General features: G+C 39.9%; 2 protein-coding genes across 2 annotated transcripts; both read right to left on the bottom strand.

Annotated features, from left to right (window-relative positions):
- Positions 1-60: 60 nt before the first annotated feature.
- On the bottom strand, positions 61-11,829 carry tbc1d10b (TBC1 domain family, member 10b). Its single transcript, XM_005468974.4, has 10 exons — positions 11,341-11,829; positions 9,433-10,426; positions 8,608-8,707; positions 8,236-8,343; positions 7,611-7,717; positions 6,776-6,890; positions 5,479-5,544; positions 5,201-5,390; positions 4,111-4,265; positions 61-3,948 (listed from the first exon to the last, which is right to left on the bottom strand). The coding sequence occupies exons 2-10, from the start codon at positions 10,410-10,412 to the stop codon at positions 3,016-3,018; spliced, it is 2,754 nt and encodes a 917-aa protein (XP_005469031.1). The 5' UTR covers positions 10,413-10,426; positions 11,341-11,829; the 3' UTR covers positions 61-3,015.
- A 4,341-nt stretch (positions 11,830-16,170) lies between these two features.
- On the bottom strand, positions 16,171-24,973 carry hsd3b7 (hydroxy-delta-5-steroid dehydrogenase, 3 beta- and steroid delta-isomerase). The gene is given in 6 exon segments (NM_001279673.1): positions 16,171-16,901; positions 17,414-17,576; positions 18,030-18,129; positions 20,194-20,302; positions 23,285-23,440; positions 24,797-24,973. Coding segments are annotated over 6 exon segments (1,101 nt in total). The 5' UTR covers positions 24,957-24,973; the 3' UTR covers positions 16,171-16,488.
- Between the last annotated feature and the right edge of the window lie 262 nt (positions 24,974-25,235).

The following is a 25,235-nucleotide window of genomic DNA, read 5'->3' as shown; positions in this document are numbered from 1 at the left end:
TTTTAATCTTTCCAAACATGTAAGCCACACACCAAAAAGAAAAAAAAAAAATTACCCAAGTGATTTAATATATTATGGTTTATTACTCATCACAAATGTCATTATCATCATTAATTATAAATACAACAGTTGCAGATCTGAAGGAATGAATTCAATTAGCTATGATTTTATTTCACTTTCGCCAGAAAATCGAGTGACATGTAAACTTAAAGACACTAAAGACGTAACGGCATAGGAAGAAAAAAAAAAAACAAAACAAAAAAAACCACACAGCTGAGACACATTTTCCTTTTTTGAAATGTTTGCATCAGTTGAGTTATTCCCAATGAAATGTACTTAAGAATTACAACTTCAGGGTCAATGGAGAAATGCACAAAGGACCTGATACAAATAGGCTTTGTCACTATTGCAGAGCAGAGCAAAGAGCAGCTAGTGTCAGATTCATTTGATCATCACATCACCTCCAGCCCCCTGAACAAAGACAAACGACACCATCATCCAGACGTGAGCTGCGAGGACATATTGCTCATAAATATCATAGTCCGCGGGCCTGAAAGTGTTACAGGAAAAAAAAAAAAAAAAACACGTGGTGAAGCACAAAATCCTTTTTTCCCCCCGACGGCACCACTCAGATCAGCACGATCAGAGGTAAAATCAGTGCTGCTGTCACCACATAGACACACACGCCAACAGTCATGATGAAGCAAAGTTTGCATAGATGTGTTCAGATTATCCACACTAAACACTACACTTAATCTGTGCCTATAATGCGCTGCCGTCGAAACAGAAGAGGGAAGGAGAGTGTGTGTGAGATATTCATATTTATATATAAATGACAGCCATGTGAAGACCTGAAACAAGTGGGAAAACAATGAATATGGAGGACATGTTGGCTACAAGTACACGAAAGTCCCTCTAATCATCAACTACCAAACAGTACAGTTAAAGAGCATCAATGTTTGTTTTTCTTGCCATCAAATGGTTTACACTAACTACCTGGCACTATTCATCATATACTGACAGGATTCAGTGCCATTTAATGTATGCATAAATATGTTACAGTACAGAACATTGAGTGTAAATACATTAGGGAGTTAGTCCATAAGTCATTATGAATGTTACAACACAACTTGGTGAGACAGACGTACTTAAGATGTTCAATTAAAAACCACTTTTTAGTATATGACACAGTACAAATACCTTCAGTTCCTAAATATTCTGCCAAAGTCAGTCGTTCTAAAGTTTGTTCTCTCAAGTCTAAGGCTCGTTTTTTTCCCCCACACTCAAGTCTGTTAATACTGCACTTCAGTAAACTGGAGACTCGTGAACCTAAGCTGACCAAACCAACAGTGAAAGTAAACCAGAAGACATGCATCGAGTTTGCTGAAGCTGAAGACTTAATGTGCAAAAAGAAAACAAAAAAAGAAAACAAGAAATGAAATAAAAATAAAAGACTTTAAACAGTTCCTCTGCAACTACGCTGTGTAGTCAGCCTCAATTCCAGTCAACCAGGTGTCTCTCACTTAGATAGAAAAATACTCAGATCCAAAATAATAATAATAATTCATAATATACTATATTTGATTAAATTAACCACTTTTTACATAAATACATCAGAGCCCAAAAGGTCAAAGATCAGAGGTTAATGCTACAATTGGCACACCTGGCACCTCCAGTCAAGTGGCTTCCTATAGGTCCACGAGGCTGAAACCAGCCTGCTGAGACGCTTGTTTTCCATGTCACCGCACAAAAGGAGTGGTCACCTTCAGTGGTGCTTTGTGACAAAATGACAAGTGCAAAAAACCCAAAACAAAAAAAACAAAAAATTCTTCATTCTCTTACGATACTTGAAATCACATTCTAATGAGTTAAGGAACCCATACCAAATTTTGACTGCGCACACGATTTTGTTCAATGAAACTGAAATAATACTAAACTCACAGAAGGATATTTGGTCTGCAGGACTTGTGCACAGATACTGCTTGCATGTTAGCACACAAGCATTTACTGATAATGTTGTACCTCCTTTTTTTTTTTAACCCTTGAAAAACAAAAACAACAAAAAATAAAACTAAAAAAAACTAAAACCTGAAATAAAAACATTACCTACTCGTCCAAAACAAAACAAAACAAAATAAAAGTGACCCATTAAAACACTGTAGTCACTACAAGACTACAAGGTACTGTTTCTTCCTCTACTCCTCCCTCTTTTGTTTTTTTTGTTTTTGTGTTTTTTAAATCTAATCTAGTAAAAGTTTGAAAACACGGAAGGGATTCAATGGTAGTTTGACTTAAAAAAGGGAGGCCACACAAAGCACATTGACACATTTCACTATACTACTAAGGCACAGACAACAATTAACGTGACAATAAATACATCCTCAACAAATATTACTAGCATTTCTGTCTTCAGTGCCTGCGTTTGAGATGACTTTAAATGATTTATTTTCGTTTTCTCCCTTTTCCCCAAATAACCCTTCATCAGATGAGAAGTGACGGGGCATATGGAGTGTTAACACGATCCTATGTATCGTAGGTAGACCTTTTATTTACATTTTCTATGGCACCGTAACAACTTCTGCAAGTGTTTGAGCCAATTTTTCCTCATACCACTGCCATCAGTTTGATTAAAATAATTAAAAAAAGAGGAGGAATTTAAAAAACTAAAACAGAAAGTGACTGCAATACTTTATATATATAATATTAAAAAAAAAAGTTTCACAGTCCATGCTCCAGTTGGGGAAAAAAAGAAAAAGATAAGGAAATTTTGTCCCATCTCACGAGAGGCAAAAAGTGCCCCGAGGTGCTGTTGAAATCATGATCCAGTTTTCTCCAAAATAGTCCTTAGACTACTTTAAATCCTTGAAATGATGTATTATATAGGAAGCCATCCCATTTTTTATATTAGTCACTGTTTTTGGGGATCCTTTGTTCCCCTGACCTCTTTTTTTTGTTTGTTTTGTTTTGTTTGTTCAGCCTCCCTTTTTTGTTATCCTGGAATGACGAGGTGGAAAATTAGGCCGATTCTTTCGCTGCTGCAGCTCCATTTTTGTCCTCTGCATCCCCTCCTCCTCCTCCTCCTTTGTCTTTTTTCTTGCCCCCTTTCTTCTTCTCTTTTTCTAGCTTCTCTTTCTCTTTTTTGAGCCTCTCTTTTTCAGCCTTTTCTTTTTCCTTCTTTTCCTTCTGTTTTTTCTTCTCATCTTCCTTCTCCTTCTTCTTGTCCTCTTTGCTTTTCTTCTTCTTCTTTCCTTCTTCCTCCACATTTGCGGCATCGGCTGATGGAGGTGCTGTTTCTTTTTTTGAATCTGGGCATGGGGGCAGAGGGGCGTTGTTTGCAGTAGGTGAGGGGATAGTGGGAGTAATTTGCTCCGAGACGATCTTAGGAGAGGGGGCCAGAGTAGCGGGGGGTTGTGGTGTGCTTTGCATTGGGGCCGAAGAAGCAGGCTCGCCCTGTGCTGAGTTGCTCTCTGAGGCTGGAGCAGGACCATGAGATGAACTAGCCACCTTTGTGACTAAGGGGCTCTGTGGTGCTGCCTTCTGACCTGCCCCTGGTGGCATAGGTGGTTTCTGGCTGGGCCCTCGGTTCGAGCTTGATGTTACTGCGGGTGGTGACAGAGGTGGAAAGCCGTCAAATCCTGACGGCCCTGAGAAGGAGCCCTTCTTGGCGTGGGAGTGGAAAGGAGCCTTAGATTTGCGGAAGCCAGGGAGTGACAGCAGACTGGAAGAGGCCCTGAGGGGTCCTGGTGGTGGGACTGGGCTTCCTAGGAAAGAGAAGCTTCCACCAGAGCTGATGGAAGCAGCTCTGCGTTTGTACTCAAAGATAGCTCTTGTACCATGAAGGCGGCGTCCCGGCTGGTGCATAAGTTCCCCTCTGGACTCCCTCCACTTCCTCACCTGAATGTTGCACTCTCTCTCTATGAGTGCCTCAGTCACTGGGAGAGCAACGATCTGGACAAGAAAACATCAGACAAAGTAGAGACAGACAGAGGAAGTGAGGATAACAAGATGAGCCACAACAGGATAAAATGACTAATAACTCGTGTCTCTGAGTAAAAACAGAAACAAGTTTTATGTACACGGCCTCCAAAGCTCAGAGACATAAACACTGACCTCCTGTACCAATATGTCCTCTCTGATAGTGTCGGGTGAGATGTTTCTTAGACGCTCCATGGTCTCATACATGCCCTGAAGTTCCCGAAGTTTATCCACAGAGCCAAGCATCTGTTTCAGTAGCACCAGGCCGACACGGAAGACTATCTTCACTCCTACACACAGACACACTTAAGTTAGGTTTCTTTCAATCTAGAAAAACTTCCAAAAAAAAAAAAAATCAAGCAGTTCTCAAAGTTCTGTTAAAAGGGGAAGAATTATGCATTTGATACATACAGTTGAAGACAGACATTTTCTATTCTTGGTTGTGTAGGATGTAAATGAGGGCTGATATTCCTAATATGGTCATCTCAGGCACACCGCTTTGGCTGTGACCACAGAAGAGGGCGGGACATCTGTGGTTACAGCCACACCGCCATGTTTCAAGCATTTTTGAATAGAGCAGCTTTAAAGGGAGGAGAAAGGGGAGCTACAACAGCTTGAAACAGGATGAGCACGATGTCTGCAAAAGCCCCAGCTGCACATAAACGTGGGTTACTTTGAATTGTGAATCATGAAAAACTACTACAGCAGAATCCAATAGCAAAAATATGGAGATGGAAAAACACCCTTTTTCTCATTTTCCACAGAATTAAAATAAAAATTATTTAACAATAACAAAACTGTAAAATGCTGCATTCTTACAGCTCCTGCATTTAATCAAATCAGGTTGTTGGTCGAAAAGTACCTGCTATTTACATTTTAAATTTAATTTGATGTATTTGGGTTTTATTTTTTTGCTGTTTTATTTTATTCTGTTGTTCTTAACGTATTTACTGTACAGCACTTTGGTCCTGTGCTGGCAATTTTAAAGCACTTAATAAATAAAATTGGATTGGATATTTAAGGTCATGGAGTGACAGCAGAGTGGAAGAGGCCCTGAGGGGTCCTGGTGGTGGGATTGGGCTTCCTAGGAAAGAGAAGCTTCCACCAGAGCTGATGTTTCATGCACATTTGCAAGTAATTTATAAACAGAGGTACACAAATCAAATTCACTAAACAGACAAAAACGCTGACAACTGGCTGTGAAACCTGCAGATATGAACAGTACCTTCACAGAAGAACATGTCCCATACACGCAGGACACAGGACCATGGTAAAGTGCGTGAGAAGATACACATGAACCACTCCGTCATGTAGAGAATGGGGTCGATCTTGAACTTCTTAAGATGACGATACGCCATTGGACACGTGCGACGCAACAGAGAGAAGAAGATCTCGCCATCAAGTTGAATCGCTTCCTAAAGGACAAAAAATAAAAAATAAAACAAAGTTATTAAAACTGAGATAACTGTGTAACAGACTAGGAAAACGTGTTTATTCACTCACCAGCCCTGCACTGTAGTAGCCAGGAAGATACTTCTCACATATTTGGACGAGGCACCAAAACGCTTGCTGTGAAACAGAAAGAAAAGTTAAAGGCTTGCACTGCAAACAATAAATTGTGGATTGAAAAACAAATATATTCTGAATTATTAAGGTGTGGGAGAGGACTATGTGGACACTACACTACAAGTAGACTACAAAATACTAACAATATAAAAAGTACAACTTCTCATCAGTGGTGTAACCACAATTGAGTATAATCAGTGCTTTTAAAGCAGATATGTGCATTATTATGCCCTCTGCTGCTTCATGTGTTTGCTAAGCAAGTGTATTTAATATTAAAGCATTAACCACTAAAACAAAGAGCAACATCAATTATTTCATACATCTTTTTATGTCAATCAAACAAACAAAAATCAGCTTGCCCAGCTTTAAATAGATGTTGGTTTTATAAGAAAGCATTATCTGAAAATAATTCTGCAAGTCTAATTGTGACAAAGAGATAAAGGCGCAGTTTGCTATTAGGTATTGACGTGAGAAAACAAGCCTTACATAACACAGTTCACGCTCACCTGTTTATTTAAAGAAATGAGCAAACTTAGATTTCACACTGCGACAGTAGCATTTAAGCAGGTGTGGTCACGATACTGTAAAAACATCAGCCCACGCTGTTTCCATAGAGAAGTGAGGTCACAGAAAGAAATGATGTCACCTTGTGATGTGGGTTAGGGGCGGTTCAATAAGCATTTTAGGCTTCTTCGGTCTCCTATTTTTAATTAAGATGACCTTCCAGTGAAATAACAACCAAATAAAGTCACGTTTCAGATGGGTTTTGTTTTCTCGCTCTGCCTACTCTCTTTTGTCACGCGCCCTCTCTTTATTAACGTGTCAGCAGAGGAGGGATAAATAGAAAGACCAAGGCTAAAACAAAAAATCCTTGATTTCTAAGAAAGTCTGACCACACACATAACTAAAGGTTGTAAGATTAACTCATCATCCAATGTGTCAATTCATCCTGTTTCCTTTTTTTTCTCTCATGTGAAAACAAACGCTGCACACTGGATTTAAAACACTGCTTCAAGTGATACATGTTTAGATATTGAGGACAAAAGTAAACTGGACAGTATTTAACGTACCTGCATTTACTTTAGTTCATTTGTAGTAAAAAAGACTTTCACCACAAGTCATTGTTCATATATTCATGAGACTTTCTCAAGAAATCACGCTCCTGAAGTAATCATTGTGAAACTAACACTCAAAACCTAATTAGAAACAGTAACCTAACCATTCTACCCCTCACCTCAGCAGGCATGTGCATGAGCAGCACAGCAGCCACCGGCGCTTGGGCCTGGCAGTAACCCTCATCAGGCCGGTAGATGGTATAGGCCTTGAGGATTCGGTACAGATCCTGTTGCCTGCAAGAACAAGCATGAGAATTATTCAGTGGCTTACGAGGGGAACATGGGTGCTACCTGTAGTTCACGAGCTATTCCAAAAAAAATTAAATAAATAATAAAAAACTATACAAGGATTACTTCAAACATCTTTTTAAAGTACACATTTGTTTTTTTCATTGGCTTCGTTTTGCCAGGTTACCTTTTTTTCTCTTTTTTTAATTTCATCTTTGAATGTCTGATATCACTATTTCTGCCATCTTTGATTCTGCCTTTAATCGAATCCAATTTTGTTTTATTGTGGAAGCCAAATTTCCCTACAAAACAATAACAAAAGTTTACCAGGAGTGTCTGATAAAGCCTCAAAATACATTACACTAGAGAAAGCAAATCTGTGATACTGATACTTATGCTGAGACAGAAAAATATTGAACGTTTTATTGCTGATTGCAGACCCACAGCCAGCAGCTTTTATTAGCACAAACCAATGAAGGGCATTTTTCCGTCCTTTTTCAATGAGCTACTGTGAATCTGTGTTTTATTCAGGACATTATAATATGGCACAGCCTTAATGTTTACCGACAGATATAGTAACATCCTACTGTGACCCTGCCCTGATACGCAGCTACAAGGATCAAATCATTTCCAAGTAGTGCAGAGTGCATGGTGTTCCTTTTTAATCAAAGGAACACCATGGTTCCTCTGGTATAAAATAGACAGTGTTTGTGTTTATTGTTTTACCCGTGGCCACCGCGAGCAGCAAACATCTCATGAAAGGGGAACTGCCTGTGGAGATCCTTCTCTATAATGTCCAACCATTTAGCCTCTCCCTGCTCTCTCTCCAGCTCCTGTAGGGAAAGAGAAAACAAACAAACAAACAAACAAGCAGGTTATCAATAAATTCTCTGAACCTTATTTTTTAGCCATAAAATTGGATTATACAGGACATTTAATTATTAACCAAAAATAAAAATGGTGGCAAAGAAATTCTTTCATAGATAAGAGGAACAATAAGTTAGTAAATGGCTGGACACCGCCTAGTCAAGGCCAGACCCTCTCAGAGGGGCAGGGCATCAACAGGCAGGATTACTGGTCCTGATAAGAGGCTTATTGCTCACTAGGCCTGCGCCTGCGCCCCTTTAGCACTCCTGGAGCTGAAAGTGGCCTTCTCAACCCCACCACAAGCCACTTAGTCAATACTAAAGATATCTCCCAAAATGCTTTCAAACCAGCTGCAATTGTCTTAAATTGAAAGAGAATTAAGTTGAATAACAGAGATCAAATAATTTGTATTTATTCCACTTTCTACATGGAATATGAGACAACTAGTTCATTAGTGCTAAAGATTACATGGTAACCGTGATACCTCAAATTTCCCAGGGTTGTCTCTTAGAAGCTCTTCACTGTTTGACAGCAGCTGCCAGGCTCTTGATCTGAGAGAAGACGGAATCCCCTTCCTACAGCGCAGCTTCACCTGTAAGGCAGACATTTAGGCCATCAGCTCTGACATAATGTTTACCCATCATTAATTTATACTATATGTTCTTTGGGGGGTTTCTGTGTGTGTGATTCTAGTTTTTACTGGTGGTAGTGATGTTATAAATAAAGATTTTCAACTTGAATGTTTCATTAATAAAGATCAGATGTGTGACTTGATTGTTCCATTATTTATTTAATTTTTTTAGCAGTTCTGTTCCCACTTTTACCATCACATACTGAAAAGCTGCTGTGTGTGTACCTTCTGGAAGCGATGTTTGACCCACTTATCCCAGTGGCAGAACATGTCGAGCCATTTCATCTCCCGCTGTCGTGCAACTTCAACTCGAACTTCCTTTTCACTGCAATAGTGAGTAATATAAAATGACTTTATGCTGACAGAATGAGGAAGTTCTTTGTTCTTTTGATACCGCTAAAAACTACACTTTGAGATTTGTAACTTTAATTTAATGACACAAATGTCTTGCGTTAATTTGCACAACATTTTGCTCACTCAAAGAAAATCCCAAACAATGACAGGAATTGACCGGCACTGACACTCAGGGCAAATCAATAAGACTTTAATTATTCAACAGAGGAAGAGCAATTAGCTTGTCAGAAAAGTAGAAGCAAATCTGACAAAAAAGGGGAGGAAGAGAGCAGATGGGTGCGATGGGAAATACACCACAGACACACAGAGTCAGTACATAATGAGTCACAAAAGCGCTCTCAGCACTATCTGAGTCAGACCAAGGGGAGATAAAGGACAGACAGATATGTTTAGAGTAGCATAGAAGAAGAGGAAGGCAGGAAAGAGAGGCTGGGATGGAGAAGACGATCTCTGTGGGTCAGATGGTGTAAAGTGGCCATAGGAAAACAGTCAAGCAAGAGTTACACTTATCTGAGTAAACCAATTCTGTGGTCATGATTTAATAGTGTCTCATATTTCAAACAGTGATCCATCTGCAGTGAAGCTTAGCATGAAAAAGCAGATTTTTGCTTTGTTTTGTTTAAAATATTAATATTACACAGCGCATGGTTTTGTACAGTAGCTGGGAGTGTGTGTGACTGGTTAATGTGTACTTACCCCCCTTCACTGTACTGATTCCCACCTAGGAAGCCATACTTGTCAGTGCGTCTGACAGTTAGGCCATTAATCTCTGAATCTGACCCCACAGAGCTGCCATCTTCTCCCAGTCCAGACAGAGACTCCAAAGTTCCCGACATAAGGCTGGCTGACTCAAGGTAACTGAGGGTGTCTGGTGCCGGCCGGGGTTTGGGGTTGGGTAGAGCGAAGGACAAAGGTGGCTCTTGGATCAGTGGGAGTGGTGGGCTGTGGGGTTCAGCTCTGGTAGGAGTAGCCGGCAGTTCTCCCATCCTGGCTTCATTGGGAGTACCAGGCTTTGGGGACAAAGGTGGAGGCTCGTTTGGAGCATTTTGTGCTTCTTGGAGCGGCTGAGGTTTTTCTTCTTCAGCTGCTGCTGATGATAAGACTGGAGGAGCAGGTGCGGGATTGGGACCTGCAGTGGTCTGGGGTTGTCCCACTTTAAGTTGAGCTTCATCTACGATAGGATTTGGGTTACAGGTGACATGCAGGTTAGGGTACAGGTTAAGACCAGGATTTAGATCAGGAGAGGGGGACGCCTGTGCCACCTCGCTTGGAGCTGGTGGCTCACTCATCATTTTAGGGGTCTCAGTTTCAGTATTCAAGATCTCCACAGCGGAAGGATTTTTAGTCTTTTTCTCTGTATCGTTTCCTGCTGATTCTTCATTCCCTGGAGCAGGCTGCTGTACCGATGATAGAAGGGGGGTCTCAGCTGTGAGGCTGGGAGGATTTGAGGATCGGTGGGGAATCAAGGGTGACCCCCCTGTCAGTACTGCAGAAGTTTTTCCACTCAAAGCTTTGTCATTAAAAAGGGAAGACTTGGGTATGGACACCTCCCTGGGAGACTCCGTAGCAGTGCTGTTAGGTGGAGGAAGCCCTGGTGATGACGGAGGGATAGATGGAGCTGCATGAGGATCACCCAAAGCAGGTGGGGATGGGGATAAGGTGGAAAGCTCAGCCATGGTTCCACTCTCTCCTTTAGAAAAAGAAAAGAAAGATGAGCAGTTGAATTTTAATTTGAATAATATTAAAGTCACAGCTACACAAATAGTGCTTCTACAGAGGGATAAAGACACAAATCTTATCAGCAATGGGTCAATAATAAAATAAAGCATGGGTGTGAATGTGCATGAAAACAGACTTCTAACAATTCCAGTGTAACTCTTCTTAAAACAGAAGCAGTTTGAGAATGAGTCAAAATTTTTAATTATTATTATTTTTAAACTAATATAATATATTCACTATAAAAAATTCACAGCCCATCCCAGATTTCCCTCATCATATGTGTGCGATCAACATAAACCTAACACCAATAGATGCACGAAGCTACATTTCCTCTTTTGCCACAAAAGCTTATATTGTACAGTGAAGTGATAGTAGTGTGTCTACATAATTCAGGAACTTCTTATTTGTAGTCACACAAAGGCTCACGGCAAAAAACACACAAATGAAAACTCTTAGCAAATACATCAGAAATGTACTTAATCGATGATTAAGCCAGTGTCCCAGAAATGCAATTTCCTCATTAAATGCACGAGTGCACTGGTATTCAACAAAGCGGACGGACAACCATGGTGATCCAGCTTTTTTTTGCTGATGGAGCAGGTTCATGTTTGTGGTGGCTGCTCCAGACAGCTATGTGTTACGAGCTAGCAGCTAATAACACCACCACAATAGTCACAGTCACTTTGTTGTTATGTCCTCTCAAGAGGCCTTCCTTCAAGCGACTCAACTTCCCGATTCAGCGCGCTGAGGCAACATTTTACGAGCAGCTAATAGTTAACACCCACCCTGCCTCCCTGCCAGGCCCCAGCTGAGCAACGTCCACAGGCCTTGTCCACCCCGCTGCCCCCCTATCAACTATAACTTCAACTCCACTCTTCAACTCACCCACACCGGCGTGTCACTGTGATCGGTCCGCCTGGATAGCCAGCCAGGGGGTTCCTGTCGTCTCGTCCCCCCGCCACAGCTCCGGTTCCGTAACCTTATCCAATTAATGAGAACACGAAAAGGCGACACCGGGGCAGGAACCGCTGAACGGGGAGATGAGCTGGGAGAACAAACGTCCCGCAATCCGTGAGCTAGCTAGCTAAGTTAACAGCTAGCTAAGTTAGCTTATTTAACTATTAGCATTAGCCCTGATAGTGTTCTGTTTCTGTTAGCCGTGCTAGCTAGCTGGATGCCTCGGTATCTCGGTTACACATGCGCACTTGTTCGACGCATTCTCACCAAAGTCAAGCGAGTCTGTAAGTGATAATTTTCATTTTGTAATAGGCCGACTTTCTGTGATCAGATGTCCAGGCACAGCCGCAGGGGCTCGGCAGACACGAACAGCCTGTATTTCCTACTGACAGCTACGCGCGCGTTCGCGTCAAAAGACGACGAGCACGCACACGTACAGGAACCTCCCTACACACTGTCATCGCTTCCATAAAACTAATTTAGACATCCAGGAGAATATCAATAGATATCTGTAATTTTTTATTGTTGTGAACAATGACGTTTGTTTCTTACATATCTATGTTAAACACCCCCACTGCACTGTTTACTACTTTGGATTGTTATGTTAATGGCAAGTGTTTCACTCTAATTGCTTAATGGTTCTTTTTGTCAGTGTCACCATCTTCAAACCATACATCACGGGATATCTCACTACCTTGTAAATCACTGCCTTGTAAATCTTTTCTTTCACTCTTATCCCTGGTACTTGTCTCCACCTGCTTCACCCGGCCTGCATGCAGTTCCTCAACTCTGTTGCGCACTGTCTGTTACTTTTGATGGTGCGGCCCATATAAACTCATCTACCTTGACTATCTCTCCTCCTTACATGTTTACTATTACACCTGTCTCTGTCTCATTCACACACATTTTCTGTTATGCTTCTATTGAGTTTAATTCTCTCCATGTTTTCTTCCACCTTTTACCTACTTTCATCGTCATCATAGTTCATAGAGACTCCTGCCTGACCTCATCTGTCAGTCTGTCCAACGCCAATGCAAACAAGAAAGAGCTTAGAGCTAATATCTGATGTAGTCCCACCCCTATCTATTGCACACCTTACCACTATCTTGCTGTCCTCGTACATGTCCGTCACGACCCTCACATACTTTTCTGCCTCCTGACTTCCTCACTGCAGTATTGCAGTTTCTTTTTGAAAACTTATCGTAGGCTTTCTCTAAATCCACAAAGACACAGAGCAACACCTTCTGACCTTCTCTACACTTCTTCAACAATCTCAAAGCAAACATCTCATCTGCAGTGTTCTTTCTTGGCATGAAACCATACTGCTGTTCGCTGATCATCACCTCTGTCCTCAACCTAGCTTCAACAACTTTTTCCTATATCTTCATGGTATCGCTCATCACTTTTGTCCCTCTGTAATTATTACAGGTCTGCACATCATCCTTGTTTTCAAAAATGAGTAGCAATCAGATCATTCATCAGACATCCTCTTACTCTCCAGGACTGTGTAAACAATCTGATTAAAAAGCCCACTTCCCTCTCTCCCAGACATCTCCATACCTCCAAAGGCATAGATAAACACAGATGTCTTCCAGTGTTCATTGACTTCATAGCTGTTTTCAGTTATTAGTGTCAGTTACTGTATTTATTTATTCTTTGTAAGGAACTAAAGGGAAGTTTCAAACAAATAGGTCGTATCAAAAGGAGAAGGCCACAAAATTTCCCACATCAAAAATAATGATGGGAAGTTAGATGAAATCAATCTATTATCAGTTTTTTTTTCACTTTGTTGGTGTGTTCAGTTGTGCCACTAGATGGCGCAGTTGCATTTCATTGCGACTCCAAACGAACGAGCCAGGAATGTCAAAGACAGATCAAATTTGGCTTCAATTTCAGGAAGTATGCAGGTTCATTAAATTGAGAGTCTAATCATAAACCCCGAGTTGATTAAGTCTGAGTTTCTAGATGCAGATTTCACCTTGGCAACGGGAAAATAAAGAGGAGCGTCTCCTTTTTAATCCAGTGGGCCCAGGAATGTGAATGCGTGTCAGTGATGACCGCCTGTCTCAGAGCACTTAAGTAAGGATTACTGTCTTAGAAAGCAGGAGGGGAGGTGGGAAGAGTCATGAGGTGGCTGGGGAGAGGGAGGTCCTCCCTTATGTGGTTAGACTTCTGCCTCCAAGGGGCTGAAAATGGATGGATGGATTGTATTGCTTAATAAGAGTTACGGAAAAACTCTGCTGTTATGTTCCCCATTACAGCAGGCCATTTGTAATTTCTAATATAATATAATCTAATGTCAGCCTTCACTGTTTGCTCTAGCTGTAGGAGAGATGTTGTATTGAGTTATTGTTAATAGTCATAGTTAGATCAGAGTAACAGTTTCCTATTTAACTGAAAAAATGCAGGCCAGCTTTCCAGGTCTTGAATGTAAGTTTTATCTGTAAAGGCAAACATGTTATGAGCCATTTTAGATAAGGACAGGGGAACAGAATACAAACAAAATAAATGAAATATAAACATAAAAATTCAGTCCAGACAGGATCAGCTGCAAAATGGCCATGCTGGACCTGATCCGTGAGTCCTTCTTTTTCTGTAGGACATGGTTTGCTGATCCATTATGGAGCCTCTAATACCTTCAGCTGGATCCAGTTCTGGGCAGATCCACAGAGTCTGCTTTTTGTGATTTTCAGTGGTACAGACACTGTACCTTTCAAATGCTGTTTGACATAATTCATAAGTAAATCTCTATCTTTGAACAAAGACAAACATTAAATGTAATCAGATTACATTCAGACAGTCTGACTGCTTTTAAAACACCTATTTAGTTTAGTCTTAGAGTCTTAAAAATCATTTCTGTTTCATTTCTGTTCCTTACCCAAATAGCCACATCATAGCCAAGGTTCCATCTGTAACACAAAATTTTTCCATCAGTGTGACTGATTGCAAAACAAAGAACAGATGTCTTTTATTTAAACAATGATTGCTACAGTAACCTACAATAAATGTTGCAGTGCAAGGAAGCTGGCTGACCCTTACTGTCCACAGAGTCTCAACAGTTACAGAGGTGGAGGTCTATGTTTTCTCTTTGTCTCTATAGTTCCTGCTTCCTGGAACAGGTCCCCCACCTGCCACAGGTCCACAGAGTGGCTTTCCTGCTAAAAGATCGTAAATTTTTTTTAATTTGTATTATTTTTGTCATCTGCTATTCCTGGAGTAATGATGTGATGCCAGCATTACAACAATGGTGTTTCAATCACAAAGATGCATAATAATATTTTCTTCCAAAAACTATCCATGTAAAGTTTTTCTTTATAGAATCAATGTGATCAGTCGATTGTTATGACATCAGACTCTGAGACAGAGAGTTGAAATTAAACTTTAGGACATCTCAGGCTGTTCATGTTTTTGTAAATGTAAAAATGTTCAGAATATCTCTTCACTTCTCATAAAAGATATAGGTGTTTGTTTTCACATAGGTCGTTATGTTATACAGTAATGTTTTACTGGTTCACCCCTTTTGTTATAATATGGCTCCTGGTTGGCTCAAACTCAAACAGGTTTGACACACCTAGAGACTCCAGTTGTGGTGAACCACCAAAACACATCAATTAAACTCATGCAGATATTTTGCTGTATTCCCACAGACATGCTTACATCAGAGAGAAACATTTTATAAGAAAGCCTAGCCTTTGTATCAGACCATATTAAAATCTGCTGGGGAAAAAAAAACGTAATTTTTCACACCCTTATTCCCACATCTTTTGGTTTTGTTTGTGAAAAAGGATTTATGAGTTTGTTTGGAAACTGTTAGTCTTTGCTTTGTATTTCCTAGCACCATGCATGGTAGTGTTTTGGAGATTGCTATGCAAAACCTCAAAATGGGGGACACCCAGGGCTACAGGAACACTGTTTAGCAAACTCTCTAAAGGAACTCCCTTTTTCTGAGTCATACAAGTTCAAATCCAGCTGGTTCTAGTATAGCGTGACGACAAATTTCCACAAGACTTCAAGGAGTGATTCTCTCTACCTACCGCAATGGGTAAACACTTGGATACATAGAAACCAAAAGGCGGAGAATACAATGTAACCATGGGGATTATGGTGAGGGCAAATATGCATACTGAAACAAAAACAATGATTTAAAGTTATGCAAGTGGTTTCCAGGGATGTGATGTGTATGAGATTTGTTATGCAACCAAAGACTGATGATATGCAATGAGATCAGGGTGCCGCCCTGATGCAAAGCACAACATGAGAGGCCTTGTAGAAAGGATTAAATAAATCTTTATTTATAATGACAAAAAATTAAACATTCTAATTGTTTCACAATAACAAACATTTCTTCAAACAGTAAAATAAAACATTTTATACACTCTGCTAAATTAATGAAATATTAATAACCTGAGTAGTAAATGCATGTAAATTGAGTTTACACTGTCACCATTAATACTGTGCATATTGATAATATTTAATGTGAAATGCATATCTAAAATTAGTACACGCCACGGAAATGAAGAGAATAACAACGTAATAATTACATCGTCTTCACCGTTTGCCCCATCTAGAGCTAGTTCATTAACAAATGAATTAATGGTTCTGATGGAATCAGTGGTCATCATTTTATAATGAAGCTTATGAAAAGAAAAAAAAAAAAAAAAAAAAGTGTCAGTGTCATTTTTCTATTTCTTATTTTAACTTTGAATTGAGGCATTCTGTGGATGTTGGCAGAACTGAAAACACCTACACTCTAGAAAGACCAAGAACAATACTGCTTTATTGTATGTTGTCGCCCCCACAACACACACAGTGGTACTGCATATATTTTTAAAGCTTGAATGTTGACATGAACGTTTCAAAATGCTATGAAAGCACCCTTTAATCTACTACAATGAGAATTATTGAGACATCTTTTATAAAACTATGCATGTTTATATTCTCTATATAAAAGCTCTTACACTGTCCCTACTGCCCGTTTCTCTACAACATCAATAGACAACAGGCATTATTTATGTATTGCGATCCTGTCCGTCTACGTAGCAGCTTCTAACAAAGGTTGCTGTGGTTGAGCTCAGATCAACAGTCTTTGGGGTTTTCTGAAGGAAATGTGCCAATCCATTTCTTTGTGCGGGCCAGACATTCATCCCAGCTGTACAAGGGGCGGTAATCGAAATAACGCTCAGCTTTGTCGGTGCTCACTGTGAAGGTGGTGCTAACAACGGCCAAGGTGTAACTGTTCAGCAGCGGTGTGTAGTTGTGTATGGGTTTTAGTAGCCAGTGCATCAAATCATTAAACATGGCCAGAAACCATAACACCAGTGTAGGTATCCGGGCCTTTCGAAAGTTAAACTCAGAGAACAACACCAAGTTGAAATCTTCGTAGCTTTTGTAGGGCGAGTCATCGTAGCAGTAGAACGCTTCTCCTCCAACTTTCTCCGGGCGCTCTCTCAAAGCTCGGGCTGCAAGGAGGTGCATCCAGGCAACATTGCCTAGGTAGACAAACAAGTGGATAAGTAACAGATTTGATTATGGTGATGTAAAGAGTGCAAATACTTAAAATACATCAATTGTAGATACTACTTTAGTTGTTTAATCTGCATCCAAGTGGCATCCTTTCTAACCAGTTGTGGTTGATACTGCATGCCTTACATGAATGCATTTGTAATATGTATTAATATCATAAACGCAATCATATTCTGTTAGAAGATCAGAGGATTTGTGGTGTGAATAGGGATGCATGTATACATGTTCACTGATAATGACCATCTGGTATTGAATTTACTATAAACTGATTAAAAGTTGTTCAAGAGCATCAGGGTTTCTTAAAATATTATCATCTGAAATTCAAATGTTATGAATTGCGTTAGGTGCAAAAACCTTCAAACTTCCTGCAGAGTGCAGAGGAAGTGCTTCTACATGCTACATCTGCTTTAAAAATGAAGGCACCTTTAACCAAGTTTCCAGTGCCACATAGGAAATGTCACAGAAGTGGTAATTTTACCTGCATAAACTCGACCGTGTTCAACATGGTCCGGGATCCCTCCAACAATCAAGCCTCCCCTTTGAACACCCTGCTTATAGAAGTCCTTCATTAGCTGGTGCCACTCGCCATAGATCCCCGTCGGCCTCAGCGAGCATGTGTATAAGCGCTTACCACCCTTAACCTGGATAGGAATTACAAACAACTTAGTTTTCAGGCCAGAGGCACATAAAAATAAAAGATTTAGATATAATTGTAAACAGCAGAAATTACACCACCACATAGCCACAAGGGAAATTCTCACATTCTGTGGCAAAGTTGCACAAGAAACACCCCCACTATGATTGTTTTTTTTTTTTTTTTTTTTTTTTAAAGGCTCCAACCCAGCTCAGCAAGAGACTAAAAACAAAAACATCTGCATATCTAGAGCCTCTGCATGGAACTGCCCAGTCAGAGTTTATCAAGGTTAAGCCTTTTTAGAAGACTAAGCTCTTTTACTGGTTTCACTGCATTATCATAGTTCAGTTCAAATGTACATTTACTAAATCTGCTTCATTGTGATGTGGTTCAAACAGTTTACCAATTTTCTTTACACAGAGTACACACACACACCATTAATTTGTGAAATATATCTTACCTTGGTGCCATTAGCATCAAGCACAATTTTCTCTGCCTCTGACTTGCTCTTGGGGTAGGCCATGCTGTGTTTCACTGTATAAGGTGTGTCTTCATTGCCCCTACAAAAACAAAAAAGTCAAACATTCAGAGAAGTGCTCAGGAGAAGATAATCGCATAGTATTTTCTTAACCTTGCCGTGTGTTAGGAATGTGCTTAAACAAGGCGTACTCAACAGAAGCGTTGAAATGAACCTTGGCAAAGAAGGAAAGAACAAACCTGATATCCATGTTTATTTGCACGTTTTTCAAAGTTTGTTCTTATCTCTTTTTTCCCCCAAATCTACTGTCTGACTAGAACAAATCTTTGTAACAAGAGAAGGCAAAGGTTCATTCTTATAGGGTAACGTCACAACTACAACAGCTGCTGAGGTGCCTGTGTACGTGCAAAGAGTGCACACCATCTGGAAGGCAGACAGCACGTCCAGCACGTTTGGACGTGATCTTCCTCATGTGACAAGGGCATTATGTGGAATTCTTTAAATCCATTTGTTACTGTAAATCCATTTTTACTTGATTGTCATAGTTAAGTTCATGAATTGAAATAGTGGTAAAGAATGCAGAAGACTTTTCAAAACAGATATGATAGTAACATGAATTCTACTAGGAAATACCAGAAAACTAATCTGTCAATGGCTGGAGTGTGGGCTGACGTAGAAAGATCTCAGTAGATAAAAGAGGGCTTCCACTTGGAATGATGATACCATATTTCTCTTTTGAATCCTCATCTAACTCTCAATCTGAGAACATATTGTACTGTGAAAAAGCTTTGCACATGTTCTACGTCACACATCACCAAGAAGGCGCCTGATTGGTCCCAGATCCTTCTGTAGCATCACAAACAGCCCAAAGAATCATCAAAAGAGACAAAAAGAACAAGAAGTCCAGCCTCTGCTGGCCTCTGTAAAGCCCTAATCTCAAGATCATGGAGCCAGTCTGAGATTAGCAGGCAGCACTCAGAATTTTCCTGGTACAGGTTGGAGGGCAAAGGGTGCACATGCTAAATATTAGCTCAGAGTTTCTGTAGAGCAAACTTTTTTTTTTTTTTTTTTTTAAAAAAACCCTTGGTACTGGTTGGCCAGAATAGATTAACCATAAACCTCAGGAACTGGGTGGACTTTCCAACGGTGCATTGAAGAATGCCCACTTGTGCACTGTCACCTTAACCTTAGTGCATACAAGTGTTGCACACCAGGGTTTTTCATTTCGGTCATAGTGACAATGGGAAAAACCCTACCTTGAAATGCTTTCAGCCAAAGCACAAAACTGTTCCCTCTAACCCACATATACCAGTAAATGGTCTGTCTGTGTCTCCTATTCCTATACTCAAACAATATGACGGTGAGCTATACACCTGGATCTGACTCATGCCTTTAGCAGTCAACTTTCCATTTGTCATCAGTTTTGATTGTGGTTTCTGCTCATTCTTACCCAAAATATTCCAGAGCTATACAGGTATGGACATGTCACTGAAAATGATGAATACACAGAAATATCCAGAGACAGTCCATATTTAGAAATGCCATTGTGTTGCCTTTTTCTCTCATGACAGGCAAAAAAACCTGGCAAATGTACATTACATAACAATTTTTATTTGTTATTAAATAATTCAGAACTATTCCTCTGGTAATAACCAGCCTTGAGTGACATAACTGTCAATAGCATGCCATAGCAAGTGATGATGGCAAAACCCATTTGAACTTTAAGCTTCAGATTGAAAAGCTGTATAACTGCGGCAACATTACATAACACTTGCGTGACATAACAGACTGGAAAATATTGAAGCACTGGCAAAGGAAAGCTCAGACAGTAGCTCCCATTTAATGTCTTTCAATCAGAATATACCTTGATCACTCGGTTGAATAAGACAGAAAATACTAAATACTGCATTTGTCATTGACGTTTGTCTCCACCCCATCATATCTTCTTTTTCACAAGTCATGTGTTTTTAATGTTGCTTTTAAGATAAGAGTGGTTACAAGACAGCAACTACAGAAAAGGAACTACATGAGCTAAAGCACTTCTTCAAATGGGGTTTAAATGTCTACTATGTTGGCTCAGTCAGCATAAAAAAAAAAAAAAAAAAAAAAAAACCCGACTAACAATGTTAAAGTTTTTGAATTTCACCTCTTAAAGTGATCTCCATTGACGTTGGGACCGACCACTTCCATGCTGCTGGTATAGAGGAGGCACTCGATGCCGCACTCCACACAGGCTTTGATGACATTCTTTGTTCCTAAGAGGAAAAGAAAACATTGTTTTTAGCAAGTCTGCTCACTTTTGTGTTGATAGATCAGACTGTAGCTCAAAGGACACTGTGACACAGATAGTTTATTCTATCAGTGAGATTTGAAGAAATCTACTTTTTTTTTTTTTTTTTTTTTTTTTTTTTAAATGGATTGCTTCAAATTACTATATGAAACATCCGTGTGAATAATTTAAATGGGACCCATGTGTGTTCCGTTTATCTGAGAGGACGCCACGAATATTTCTGCTCCTAAACAACATGGCCTCCATTATAAACAGTGCACATGAAGTAAAGTGGGGTCTTTAGTTTTCCTGCATCTTTCTGGCTATTGTTTACGTATCTGAAAGTTAAAAACAAAAATCTAGGGAGTAAACACTTGACAAGCTGCATAGTTAACATTTGTTCAAGTGCTGATGAGAAGAAGAAGTAGTGATGTGTTTAATTTGCCATCTGAGCAAAAACAAAAGAAACCCACAGCGTTCACAAATACCATTCACAGCTGCACAGAGAACTGACTACTATACCACTCTCTGAAGAGTGGCAGGCTTATCAGAACCAATGTGGTAGTAGATTACCAGGAATATATGCCATATTTCACTAGAACAGAGCAAGAGGTTTCACTCGCTACAGAAAAACTGAAAAAGCCAAACCAAAAACACCTCTACAAAATCTAACAGTAAATTTGCTACATATGTGTTGTGATACTCTATTCTTGGCAAAAGTGATGAACTGAAATTACCAGCACTGTCATGCCTACAGCTGTGCTGCTAGCACAGTTAAAACTAATCTCACTTTAAGGCAAAAATACAGAACAGGACACCGATAAGACAGAGGAACAGACCATAATTTAAGATACAATTTAGGTAAACCAGTTCCACAGTCTATGCGTAGTGGCTCACTGGCATGACTTATAGGACACCTAATTAAATACAGAAAACACTAATCAAATTGGTTTTATCTGTGCTTTTCCTGATGCAGTAATGTTTACTCTCTGCAAGCTCTGTTAGCCTGCTGTCTAGCTTTGGTGCCAACATGGTTGCATGTGGTCTGAAAGGAGGTTAAACATTACAGCTACAGGCTAAAATACACAGGCTATTAGTGTTTACAATACAGTGCTGTTAGACTAGCATTTTAAATTTATACCAGTTATGAGAAGGAGAGATTTTAGCCAGACACTAGAGGAAGAACTACCAAGAATGTGTTGAAGAAAACCCCTTGACACCAACACAGGGGAAATATTAAAATTCTTGAAATATTTTTCAGGTCTATGAAGCCAAATGGGACAACCTCCTCGGACAGAGTAAAACACAATCAGGTGCAACTATTGGATCTTATCACAGAAATTTTTACAGAAAAAAAAAACAAAAACAAAAAAAAAACTTTAACTGTAGCGGTTTGTTCATATACACTTTAGCAATCCAAATAATTAACATCCAGATGGAAAAAAGCTGACTTCTGCACGAGATCTTTTTGTGAGCCTACAGACAAACTGCCTTTAACCTGCAGCGATTGTTTCTGGGGTACAGATATTAAAAGCAAAGCCTCACCAGCAACAGGTGCCAGCAACATTTTCATCCCTTCTTTATTACTGTGATCAGGGTCTTCAATCTGGTTCTAGATTCAGATTGATTAAATGTTTTTGTTTTCCTTCATCGAAGCACATCTGGCATGCTGCTGTCAATAAAATTCTTTAGTCACTTAAAAGTCAGTGCCAGAGACATTTCGGGAACTCAGAAAAATAAGCTGCAGTATTTCCTGGCTGGCAATTTCGGTCAACAAGTCCACTGAAAACAAATACCTCTTGAGTGCATCCAAGGCTGAATAGCTTATTCCTCTTTGCCAAAGAGCTCCACTGTTTTCCAAACACCATTTGATTTAAGGTTTAGTTAGCTGAATACGGGCATCTAGTCATTTTTGATTTTGTCTAACATGATGCCAACTTACTGTTTTAAATGTCCAAATACCAAAAATATTATAGAGATTAATGATAGCAAACTCTTATTCAGTGTTTGCGCCAAAATCCATCTCTTGAGAGCCATTTTGCTACATAAAACAGCAGAAGGAATGTTTAGACAGATTTTAAACAATACAACCTGCCCACCCTCAAAAAACCCCTAGAAACAGTAGTAAAATAAACCCATTAAATTCCATAGACCCGAAGAAACGCTACCTTTGGGAACCATTTAAAATTGTTTTCCAGTCAAGAGTAAACTCATTGGTTAACTGTCATTTTGGACTGATAGGAGGAGCTGCTTTTGGTAATCTAATACATTTATGAATCACTAACTTTTCCAGGTTTGAAAAAGGTGTTTTTATTTAACCGAGACACTTGACACACAAATCTGGAGTCCGTCTCTGATGCTCTCATGTGCAAATAGAGCTCTATAGTGACATATGATCTGTTAAACCTTGACCTAAATGTATAATTCAACAGACCCTATTTAGTCATAGTTTCAGTCAGTGACTAGTGACACTACTCTCATCATGTTCCAAAAAAGTAGAGGGGGAAAAGTAGAGGGGTTTCCCCAGCAGTTCGCTTCTCGTCTGCGCAAAGGAAAACCCTCTCCCAATAGCAGTTTCAGCATCATGTAACACTTAAACTCACCAATAAATTCCACACTAACAGCATCAGCCAATTAGAGTTAAACTCTGAGAATCTGAGACCTTTGGTGTTTAAACAAAGTATCCTTTCATTAAGACAAATCAACACTTTGAACACACAAAATGAGTCCTTGACTGAGGCAAGAGGAAACCACACCTCAGACCAGAAATGTGAATATGTGAACTACAACTATTTTTCATTTTTGGTTGAAGGGAAGAGTTCAGCCTTGGAAGTCATCCAAAGTAAATCCATTCAAGGTTTTCCTCTAAATAGCTTTCTGTGGTAAAATGTTATTCAAGTTTAACCGTCAACTGATGTTTCCACCCCATCCCTTTCCTTGTTATCACTTTGATCTTTCCGAGCCTCACCTGTTACGTTGACAGAGTAGATGAGGGGCTCTGGGACTTTGTACCAAACATCAACCAAGCTGGCTGTGTGGATGACAACATCTGCTCCATGGGAGGCCTCCAACACAGATTTATAATCCGTGATATCTCCCTGAATGACAACCACTCTTGTCCGCTCTGGGTAGAAAACATGAAAACATGAAGTTAAAAAACAAAAAACCTGAAAAACATCCGAATTTTCCTGAGAATTCCACAAGGATGTTACAAATACACTGATGAACAGCCAGTTCGTTTACCAAGGAACTTCAAAAACAACATTCTTTTCCCAGCCCGCCCTGATTTCATAATAGCAGTGTTATTTCCAGGTGTGATATGCATCTTTCCGAATCATCAAGGCAAGTCCAATTTTATCCAAAGTGTTAATGTCCTATTCTTGAATTCCACAGGAGTTTAAAACAATATAAGAGATCAGTCTCAAGTGTTGAGCTGACATGGCAAAATATTATGAAGGCCTTGAACCTATAAATTATCTACCATTTGTCCTTGAAATGCTGATAGCTCTGAACCTGGACTTTCACTCAGAGATTCTGCTGAAATTCAAACTCTGTTTTATGGGTTTTGATTCTTAGATGGATCACTATGTGTTATATTTCCATTAGTTCATGTAAAGGATATTTTTTTCTCTGGCTATGAGCCTTTCAGAAAAGACCACTGAGAGCTCTGTAAGAACATCTCTCAGCATCCCACACTGAGCACAGCAATATATCTGACACTAGTGTCAGATATTGACTGCCGTCTAGAAGTACCTTTTTTTATTGGGGCATTTGTCACAGCTTTGAGGGTATTGTCTTGCTTAACTTCTGTATTTTACTGTAAGCAGACCAGTAATCAAGGAAACAAAAAATATCTTGGCTTCTAAATGATTTCATTAATGTTTCCAAGGAAGCAGGGAACAAAAACAAATAGCATGTGAGCCATCTTTGGTCATGACTCCTGGGTCTATGTAAACAAACAGGCTGGCATTCCAATTATTGAAAAGGTGCTGAAAGTCACGGCAGGTGCAACAACAAGACACGACAGGTAAATTAGGGTGCGCTCAAAACACAGCCTTCTTTGTGTTGCCAAGGTGATTAAATACATATCTGTGACACAAACATCAGGGTATGCCATTTTTTTCCCTTATAGATCAACGCTGTACCTGCTCGAGGCATTTCATTCAAACAGACGCTGATTAAGATGACATAAAGCTGGCACGTTAAATGTTTGAGCTATGATTCTAATCAGGAATGTTTTAGCGAAGTGATGAAGACAGTTTTACTTTCTCTGTAGAATTGCCAGGAAAAGGAAAAAGCTGCCGAATAAAACAAACAGTTCGAGTGATTTACGACAATATATCTGCGCGTATGTCTGTTTGCCAGTGTAGGATTTAACGTTAAATCGGTATATTAACTAACGAAGTTCCGCATTACAAATAGAAACAGCATTGCGTGACGTAAGTCACGAACAGCCACGAAGCGCTTCTGCTCGTCTTACCTGTGCTGAGATCATTCAAGGTCGGATCTACGCGTTTGTCAAACACCCGTATCTCTTCTAGTCTGTCCTCCTTTTCCAGGAGAATTCTCAGTAAATGCTGGCCGAGAAACCCACAGCCACCGGTGATCAGATACACAAGACCCCGCTGGTTTTCCGACATCGTGTAGCGCTTGTGAGCAAACCCTATACTCTGCAGCGGAGAGCTGGAGCTTTTTTTTTTATACTGCCAGCTGTCTGCCCCGCCTCTATAGCGTAGGCTGCAGGTTTTAGATGTGTCCTTGATCCAACACAGCAGATTTAAATGGCTAAATTACCTCCTCAACATGTCTTGAAGTTTTCCAGAGGCCTGGTAATGAACTAATCATTTGATCCAGGTGTATTGACCCAGGGTGATATCTAAAACCTGCAGGACCGGCACTCGAGGCCTGGAGTTGCCCAC

Source organism: Oreochromis niloticus, linkage group LG4, assembly GCF_001858045.2.
Source record: "Oreochromis niloticus isolate F11D_XX linkage group LG4, O_niloticus_UMD_NMBU, whole genome shotgun sequence".
In the NCBI taxonomy this organism is placed as follows: domain Eukaryota; kingdom Metazoa; phylum Chordata; class Actinopteri; order Cichliformes; family Cichlidae; genus Oreochromis; species Oreochromis niloticus.
This window is presented reverse-complemented; position numbering and strand designations above follow the sequence as displayed.

Excerpts from the sequence above, each read along its gene's own strand:
- tbc1d10b (XM_005468974.4), bottom strand. The coding sequence starts at position 10,412 with ATGGCTGAGCTTTCCACCTTATCCCCATCCCCACCTGCTTTGGGTGAT. Across the intron at positions 7,718-8,235 it reads ACAACCCTGGGAAATTTGAG|GAGCTGGAGAGAGAGCAGGG; the intron begins GTATCACGGTTA and ends CTTTCCCTACAG. Across the intron at positions 5,391-5,478 it reads GCTACTACAGTGCAGGGCTG|GAAGCGATTCAACTTGATGG; the intron begins GTGAGTGAATAA and ends TTTGTCCTTTAG.